This window comes from Hevea brasiliensis, chromosome 16 (genome assembly GCF_030052815.1).
Source record: "Hevea brasiliensis isolate MT/VB/25A 57/8 chromosome 16, ASM3005281v1, whole genome shotgun sequence".
Lineage (NCBI taxonomy): Eukaryota > Viridiplantae > Streptophyta > Magnoliopsida > Malpighiales > Euphorbiaceae > Hevea > Hevea brasiliensis.
The window spans coordinates 45802684-45812553 of NC_079508.1; the positions used below are offsets into that span (position 1 = coordinate 45802684).

The 9870-nt window shown below is 28.9% G+C and overlaps 1 protein-coding gene across 1 annotated transcript; it reads right to left on the minus strand.

The window, feature by feature from the left end:
• Positions 1 to 2783: 2783 nt before the first annotated feature.
• On the minus strand, positions 2784 to 9650 carry LOC110670771 (protein-tyrosine-phosphatase PTP1). Its single transcript, XM_021832943.2, has 9 exons — positions 9298 to 9650; positions 8744 to 8840; positions 8572 to 8654; positions 8319 to 8459; positions 7793 to 7927; positions 4539 to 4687; positions 4315 to 4456; positions 3436 to 3522; positions 2784 to 3246 (listed from the first exon to the last, which is right to left on the minus strand). Exons 1-8 carry the CDS (start codon positions 9628 to 9630, stop codon positions 3451 to 3453), a joined length of 1152 nt encoding a protein of 383 aa, XP_021688635.2. The 5' UTR covers positions 9631 to 9650; the 3' UTR covers positions 2784 to 3246; positions 3436 to 3450.
• Between the last annotated feature and the right edge of the window lie 220 nt (positions 9651 to 9870).

Sequence of the window (9870 nt, forward strand, 5' to 3'; positions counted from 1 at the left end):
ATAATTATTAAAATTTATTCTTATAAGATGATGGGTCCTAATTTCATTCAAGGGTTCGGCCTAACTATAACATTCAAATCAAGAATCGAACTATTATAATTATTTTTTTTTTTTAAATTACCGAATTGAAGAGAGAATGGATTTGGAGGAGGAAAAAAAAAATTTAAGGGTTTTTGCAGTGAGTCCTAAAAAGCAGCTGCTAGAATTTATGGGGACAAGGAAGACATATGGCATCTATTCAAGCATTGACCGCCGGCTACCATTTTTTTGTTTTTTTTAATTTACAGCTAGCATGCTTTCTTTATGTTAAACAATAATTTTAATATATAAATATTTTTATATTTTATATAAATAATATTTTATTTTTATTATTAATTATTTTATATTTAATTTTATTACTTTTATGTAAAAGATATAATATTATAATAAAAATATTGATTAAAAATATAAAATAATTTAAGATTGATTAAATAATATGATTATTTTTATATTTTAAAATATTGAGATTTTTTTTATATTATTTTAATATATTAAAAAAATAATATATTTAATTATTATCTTTCTTTAATAATATTAATATTATTTTTAAAAAATAAAACTAGCCATTTGAAAAGCATAAAGATAATGTGAAAGGAAAAAAAATGTGTGTGCACTACATAAAATTATAGATATATAGAATAAATATATACTAATAATAATAATAATTATTTATTATAATATTAAAAAAGTAATAATTAAATAGTTTGTAACTTAATGAAGAATTAATAATTTAATAATAATTTAAAATAATTAAATAATTAATTAATAAAAAATTTAATGAAATTAAATAAATTATATTTTATAAATAAATTGTCACTTAGCATGCATACATACAAATATCTTAATTCAAATATTTTTCTAAAACAATAATAAAAACAATATAAATTATTAATATTAAAAAAAATAATATATTAATTATTTATTAGTTGTAATATAAAAAATATAAAGAAAACAATGAAAATTAAATATTAATATAAATTTTTCGTTTACTATAATTACGTAAATAAAATTTTATTAAATTTTCTCATAATTTATTATATATATATAATTCAATATATATATATATATAATTAGAAATATGATTATTTTATGCATATTAATATAAGATAAATAAAAATTAAATAATATTAAATTAAATTAAAATTTATTAAATATATATAAAAGAGAGAAGAAAAACTTTTAAATAATCCGCGTGACTACTTTTTATAATATAACTACCTAAATGCCTGTCCAAAAGCACGTGAATCTATTAATTTTTAAATTTTAGTATTTTAATTGTTAATATATTTATATTTATAATTAAAATTAATTATAATATAATAAATATAAATTTCATATTATATAAATTATTAAAAGGCATATCTCTTAAATGCATTAAAAATATATAAAATATTAAAAGAAATAATTATTAATATAAACTCACATTACTATCCCAAATAATTAAAAATTATATAAATAAAAAGCAAAATAAAACATATAAAATAGACTTACATTTAAAAAATTACAATAAATTCATTTTAAATATAATATTGCCAATTAATACATTTTATTATATTTAAAGTTGATTGTAAAATTTTTAGAGTTGAATAAGCAATTAAATAATATTTTTCTAGTACAACAATATGAGACTATTTAAATAATATTATGTAAATTATACACTAATTATATAAAATTTAAGATACATTAAATAAGAAATTTATAAAATTTTAACAATTAAATAAATATTAATTAAATATATCAAATATTTTCAATCATCTAGTCATAAAAATTGAGATAACAAATATAATAATAAAAAATACTTAAAAAGGGAAATAAAAATAGAATAAGATAAAAAGTAAAATTAAATACATAATATAAATGATAATAATTACTATTATTATAATTATAAAACATAATAATCTTTATATTGTAAGTACCGTTAGACAACATCAAGAGAAAATCTGTTTGCATGGCAACACTAAGAAAAATAATGCCTAATTAAAAATAATGTCTTATGTACATAGATAGATAGATATAGATATCGTTGAAAATTAAGGTAACAATGACAATAATAAAAATAATTAAAAAGAAAATAAAATGAACATAAAATAAAAAATGAAATTAAATAGTTAGCACAAAAGATGATAATTACTATGATCATAAAACATGATAATCCCTATACGGTAAATACCATTTAGCAACACCAAAAGAAGATCTATCCACATGTAAACACTAAGAAAAACCTTATCTGTTTTATATAGATAAATTTAGATATCACTGAAAATTGAGGTAACAATGATAATAATAAATGTTTAAAAAGAAAAATAATAAGAGAATTAAATAAAAAAATAGAATTAAATACTTAGCATAAAAGATAATAATTATTACAATTATAAAATATAATAATCTCTATATGATAAGTGCCACATGGCAATACCAACAGACCCTGCCCACATGACAACACCAATAAAAACTATGCCTGCTTTATATTTATACATAGATGGATATAGATATCATTGGAAATTGAGGTAACAATGATAATAATAAAAATACTTAAACAGAAAATAAAAAGAGAATTAAATAAAAAATAGAATTACATACTTAGCATAAAAGATAATAATTACTATAATTATAAAACATAATAATCTCTATATAGTAAGTGACGTGACAATACCAAGAGAAAATTTGTCCCTCTGAAAACACCAAGAAAACTTTGCCTACTTTGTATAGATAGATAGATATGTAATAAATTTTTAATTCTAAAATTGGAATTACAAAAATATATATTAGATCAAACCTCAAGCAATCTTACTGAGACTTTCTGATCCCAACATTAACAATCTCACAAATAATAGAATTGAGAACTGGGCAATTCAACAGTTGACATTTTATGGGAAAAATCAACCTGGAGCATTAGCCTCACAAGCCCAAGGCTGCTTGATTTAGCATATCCAATCTGGAAAACATGAGGAAGTAATCCTGCAGGGACTACAATTCTATTCATTTATAGATGATTTGCATCATCCTATTAACAGGGACTAAAGCAGAGGTTTCAAGAATACAGAATTGGTCATTTAACCAAGCATCTAGCTGCTGTAGGAGTGCGACAAAAACATTGAATCATCATCATTTTGCATTTGTCCAGCCCTGATTATAAGAAGTGAGCAAGCAGCTGTCGCATTTAATCCATCATTTTTCAACACCACATGCCGCTTACTAACCTGGTTGCTGCCATAAAAGACATAAGAAGTACTAGCTGAATCAACAGTGATTCCATATGGTACGCTAGAACAAACAAGGAACACCAAGGAAACAAATGAAAGCCATAAATAAATGAAATAATGATTGTGTGGTTGAAGTGTGATCCATGTGATACAAAGCATAATCTATAAGACACACATTTCAATAGAAACATACCATTTTTGAGGTCCTTCAACTATTGCATTCTGAGATGAGGTCTTCTAGTTCATCAACGATAGCTTTATAGCAGAAAAAATATTGCTCCTGTAGATGGTGAATTTAACCAGACAAGCAATAGAACTTAGGGAGGACTTAATAAACAATAGGGGAAATGGTACTTCAAAAATAAAACTAACAAAAAATTTAATGCCCTTGTTTCCCTGTTTAGTAACAACAAAGGATGAAATAATGCCTCCCACCATCCCCATCAAAACCCAAAAAGGAAAATGAAAGAAGGGAAAGGGTGGGATATGTGGGGAAGAAGTGAGAAGAAAGCCATGAAGAGATACAAAGAAACTGCAACAGTAGAATAATAAGATATCAGGTCATAAGAAAATTAAACATAAAATGAATTTTAGTAAATTTGATATATTTACTATGAATTGTCTCTCTCTCTCTCTCTCTCTCTCTCTCTCTCTTTTCACCCTTTTCTTGCAAATTTGACAATGAAACAAGGAATTTAGCTGCTGAGAAGATCATCGTCCAAACTCAAGTCAGTTATTTGATTAAATTTGTCAAAAGCTTTTCTCAGTGAACCCAGTCAAACAATGGAAAAAATCTTTTCAATTTCTTACTTTTTTTTTAATTTTTCCAGGGCTTTGTTCAGGAGTGATATACCATTGCTTCTGATTTGATTACTAGGTAATTCACAAAAATTTGTCAATGATGTCTTCAGCAATAGAACTATACTTTCATTATGCATTTACGCTTTTCATGGTATTAGGGAAAACATGCCAATAGGTCAGCATACTGAAATTGGCATTCAAAATTTTTAGAAACCCACATAAATGAATTAAGAAAATCGAAGCTTAAGAAAAGGTATAAAAAATACCATACCATAGTTTGAACCATCCCAACTCGCTGGGACCTAAAAATGGTTATGGTATTAGCAAGATCTAAAGCAGACATGTCTCCAACAAGGATTCTCTGGATTGTATTGTGAATAGCGCAGTACGTTCCAGTCCTACCAATACCTGCACTGAACAAGAGAAACATTGTCTCAGATATATGTGGGTCAGTGTTCACTTGGCATCACAGAAAACAAGAGACATCAGGTGAACCTGCAGTGGACAACTACTGGGCCAAGATTGGGTGGTACTTGGTACACTCTTTTGAAGATTTCCCGCACAGCAACTGTGTCCTTGGGAACTCCATGATCAGGCCATTCAGGGTACTGAACATGCAAAATGGACATGGGTGGCTTCTCTGACTGCAACCAACATAACAGAGGAAAAAGAACTCACAAATCAATATTTGGATTGATAAGGTGATAAACTTATTTTCTAATTCTTAAGCGAAAAGAATGCATGCGAGCTAAACTATCATCAAAATTAGAAATAAACCTTAAATATGCAGGTGAAAATACTAAGCTTGAAGGATAATGAAGCTAGCACATTTAAGGGCATTTGACTATTAGTGTTACTACATGTAAATTTTGTTTGGTTTCAGTTCACACATTCACATTATCAATGGAAATTACAGATCATTATTTTGTAGGGCAATATCTCACTACATATGAAGCATCAAGCATGTGTACTAATTTTTAAACCTTAATTTCAAATATGCAAATGAAAAATCTTGAGCGAAAATGATCAAGGAAATAATAAAGTTAGCACGTATATAACTGTTAGTGTTAGTACAATACATTTTCATCAATCTCGAGAATGCATAGCACAGTAATTGAATGGGATTTACAGTGAGGATTAATATTTCTATATGATGTTTTATAATTATTTTCTTTTAATAAACATACATTCAAGATTTTTTTTTTTTTTTTTAATTTTCCATTCTATTTTTCAGTTTAGTTTTGTCCTTGTTCTCTATTACTTTTCTTACTGAATTTAGGTTGTATCTATTATGAGATTCACAGGCTAAAGGTGAAAAGTTATAGGAGTAACATTTTTTTTTTTGAAACCATAGAAGTAGCATTTTTAAATCATATGTAGCTCATACACATACATTAGCCACAAGGACAATATTTTGAATCATGCAGATCTCCATCAAAAGAAAAGCCTTTCACATTTGTCAAATTACTTTTCTTATTCAATTTAGGTTATATTTAATATAAGATTAACATGCTCAAGATGAACGTTTAAATAATTAAATGATACCCATGTATCAGCCATGACAACAATATTTAAATCATACCATCTCTATCAAAAGAAAAGCCTTTCATTTTGGTCAAAAGGACCTCTTCAATTACAGCCATCAACATTCATGACAGCACCTAGGACATTATTTTATCTTTAAGTTTTTTACATTTGTAAAAGCACCTCTATAATTAAAGCCATCATACCCATGCATCAGCCACAACAACAATATTTAAATCATACCCATCTCTATCAAAAGAAAAGCTCTTCATTTTTGTCAAAGGACCTCTCCAATTACAGCCATCAATATTCATGACAGCACCTAGGACATTATTTTATACATATCTTCAATTTTTACATTCGTAAAAGCACCACTATAATTAAAGCCTTCAGCATAGATAGCACCTGTAGCCTGTGCCACTATTTTATTAGTATTCCCACTGAAATGAGTGGCCTACAATTCTTCACATCAGCTATCTACAATTCTTCACACCAGCCATCTCCTACCCAGGTGAAGCAAAGGTGGCAAATGTAACAATAAGACTAATTTTAAGTTGACATGACTTGTGAAGTTCCTTGCCTTCATCACATCAAACACAGCCAATTAACACCGAAAGAAAGAACTCCTCCTATGATCCACCATTTTCTTCATCAAAAGCTCTGAACCATCTAAAAGTAACTCCCATGCTATTGCTATCCTAAAATATTGAGTAGTTCCAAACTATCCCACTCCCAAATCAATCGTAGAAGCAATATTTGTTTAAAAATAAGAAAATTATTCCTACCATCCTCCTCTAGACCAGAGATTCGAACAATTTAGGGGCAATGGAAACCTTCCAACTTTACCACTTACAACAATTTCCCTTAGTCTCCACATTCTGTTTGTCTTAGAACCATTAAATCACCTCCAAAACATCAACAACAAGGCTTCTACGTTGCTGAAAACCGTCCTTTGATGTTAAACACTATTCACCTAGCAATATTGATATTCAGCCACTTTCTGACTTCAAATATAATATAGCTACAACACAATCCCTAGCCATAATCACAACCAATAAGGTAAAGAATACAAGTACCTGAATCAAAATAAGCATACTTACCAAAAAATAATAAAAATACCAAAATTAATTATTCTCCCTTCTTAAGCCGCCACAGTTCACAATGGTTTAAATATGGCATTTCTCCCTAGAAATGCAACCTATATCACCTCACTAAGGTTATCTCATATCTGTCCAGATTTAGAAGAGACTGGATTTATTGATGATTTGCTCAAGGAAAGATAAGCATCTTATCATAGCATGTCCATAGAGACATTTGAAAGTGAGAAAAAATGTGGATCCAAATTTAAAAAGTGAGAAAAAATGTGGATCCAAATGAAACGACCTCCACCTCTTTCATCGATAACACAAAAGACTTGTAATTTGCTTTACTTACCATTTCAGCTCCTTTCAGGATTCCAATATCTATCGCTGCATGATTTTCTAAACCTAAAGCCACATTTTGCACTATAGTAAAATGACATACACGTCTAGATATCCACAACAGTCTATGACATTAATTCCTTAAAGACAACATGTGCAACCAAAAGATATGCTTTTACTAGTATGTCATTTATCAAATTATACACACACTCTGAGACATACAAAAAACAGTTAGTTGATCATTGGAAGGATAATTAGAAGAAAATTTATCTGCATTATTTGCATTTTGACAAATCAGACTGACATAAAACAACAAAGAACACTCAAAAGGGCATGGAATAAAATTATCAAATTTTATTAATTCTCAATTATCAATAATAATCATAATAAGTTTTCTAATAAAATACTGAGATGATATAGGTATTGATAGTATAATATTAATCCTACTAACACTATGTTTAGAAATTTCAAAATAAGAAAATACTGATCCAATCTAACTAGGATTACAAAACCAACACTAGCTAGGAAATTCTAAACAATAGAATTCCTAAATAATTAAAATACTACTCCCTAATTAAATTTCTTGAATAATAGAAAGCTAAACTTCCTAATTATAATATAAAATCAAAATGCAAGATCTTCACTTTACAATTAAAAATTAGAAAAAAATAATTCCCAAATTTAGTTTTCCTTGACTGCATCACACAAACCATACCTCGCAAGATATTTTCTCATTTTTCACTTGCCTAAAGAACTCGCGTATCACCATAAAAAATACTCCAGTTGATTGATAATAAAACTAACCTCTTTGTAGCCCACCTCCAAGTTGCGCAACACTAATGAAGTGTTAGTAGTTTTCATCCATTTAGTAACTACACATATATTTCCAAAATCTCTAGGACCATCTTCTGCTTGAAAATAGTCTCCACATTTTTCAGTCTGCAAAAACAACTCAAATTGAGAAGTGATAAAAAATGATAACAAGATCTAAATATGCACAACCTTGAAAGTAATGTATTAATATTCGGTTCCTTTGAACAAGAAATGTGAAATGGAATTTTACAGTTAACTGATATTTGCAAGATATCAATTTTCTAAAAATGTTTCCAAGTATTTAGAACTTATGAACAAAATTCGAAAAAGACAGCTAATCCAATAAAACATTAAAATACAAATTAAGTAACAAATCTCAAAATGAATAGATGCAGCATATTTAAAATTGAAGCAACATATCCTATATCAACTGCTTTAGGAGTAATTATATATATATATATATATATATGAATTACATTAAATTATATTTGTAATTCAACTTAAGAAACTTAAGTACCTTGTAATTGTCAACCAGACGAGTAAGCATCACAATCACAGGGCAATTATACTGGATTACCATCTCCCAAAAATCCTCAAAGGTGTGTGGCAGTGGACCCTGCGTGGCTATAAACTGAGTAATGCTTTCAGATGAAGAAGTCTGCAAAGAGAAAAATCTCTGAATGGTCACAAGCAGGAATCTGATTCAAGCACCTCATATGGGTTTCCATTGAAAGACAAAATAAACAACAATAGGGTAAGTAAATGTTCACCGTGATGAAGCTTGCATTTATATATCCCTTGGCAGATGGTCTATAATCCTTGCATGGATTAAGAATAACCCTATTTTGGTCAACTGAAATTGATAACATAAAAGAATGTTCATCAGCAGTGTTCATCTCCAGTAATGATATGACAAGAGAAAATTTGTTAACTAATCCTTACAAGGTACCACATCCATATAGCGGTTCTTGCTTATGTTGACGCTATCAAAAGCCACTTTGCAGCTTCTAGCCATCTGAGATGGTGTTATCCTAGTACCCTGAAATCAAAAAAGAATTGAATACATTTCTACATCATCGAACAACTTATAAAACAAGATTAAGTTCTTCACGCTTCAATAAGAATCCCATTTACAGATATTCAATTAAGAGCAGCATGAGGTCCTTAACCCAATTTTTTCGATGTGCACTGCAAGTACCTCCTGCACTTGTAATAGGGAATCAATACACATTACTTACCTATTTAAACACACATTAATGCTAGTGATATGGCTTCTATTTCTATACATATAAAGGTCTTAAAAGAGCTATTCTGAAACTCCATTTCCAGTTGCTAAGAAACCAAAAAAGTTCTCGCTTTAATTTTAATTATACTTTTACTTGCTCTATGTGTCTCAGCAAACAAGCATTGAAAACTCCAAAACGTTTACATGAAAAACCCTTGATAGCTCAAACAATAAAAAGGATAAATTTCACGAAAAAAAATTCACTTCGAACCTGCAAATGAGCGAACTCTTCAGTGATTCGGTCGGGAGTGCGTAGCTTCTCTCTGAAGAATTGGAGAGCCTCAGAGCAATACTTAATCTGATCGGGAGTGAGAGAGAGTCTCGGCGGGGAATCGGAAGAGAATACTAAAGGTGTAGGGCGTAAGGATGAAAGAGGATCTCCGGCGGAGGAAGCGGCCATAGCCGATCTCCCGTGACGGTGGGACCGAGCGCGGTTGGCGATGAAGTTCCCCAGTTGCGCGTTTAAAGTTATTGGACTGTGGATTGGTTGGTCGGGTTCGTGTCCCCAATTTTGTAGGGTAGGGTGCCGCTGGGTTGTGGTCATGGTTCGGTTTCGGATCAGAATCCGTGATTTCCCGTGCAGCTTGTACTTGAACCCGATTTTTTTTTAATAAATTACTGTATAATTCTTTTAATTTAATAAAAACTAATTACTTAATCTTTATTTTTCATAAATATATTATTTAAACCTTATATTTTACTTCTATTAAATTACTTAGTCTCTTCTTTAATTTTTTTATTAGTCAATATTGATCAAATTACTATTTAATTTCTCTATTTTAGT

What these genes read in the sequence shown, in the direction of transcription:
- LOC110670771 (XM_021832943.2), bottom strand. Translation starts at nt 9,630, where the DNA reads ATGACCACAACCCAGCGGCACCCTACCCTACAAAATTGGGGACACGAA. An exon ending in GTCTGGTTGACAATTACAAG is followed by an intron (nt 7,928 to 8,318) that starts GTACTTAAGTTT and finishes TTGTTTTTGCAG; the next exon opens with ACTGAAAAATGTGGAGACTA. An exon ending in TTGGGATGGTTCAAACTATG is followed by an intron (nt 3,523 to 4,314) that starts GTATGGTATTTT and finishes CACCATCTACAG; the next exon opens with GAGCAATATTTTTTCTGCTA.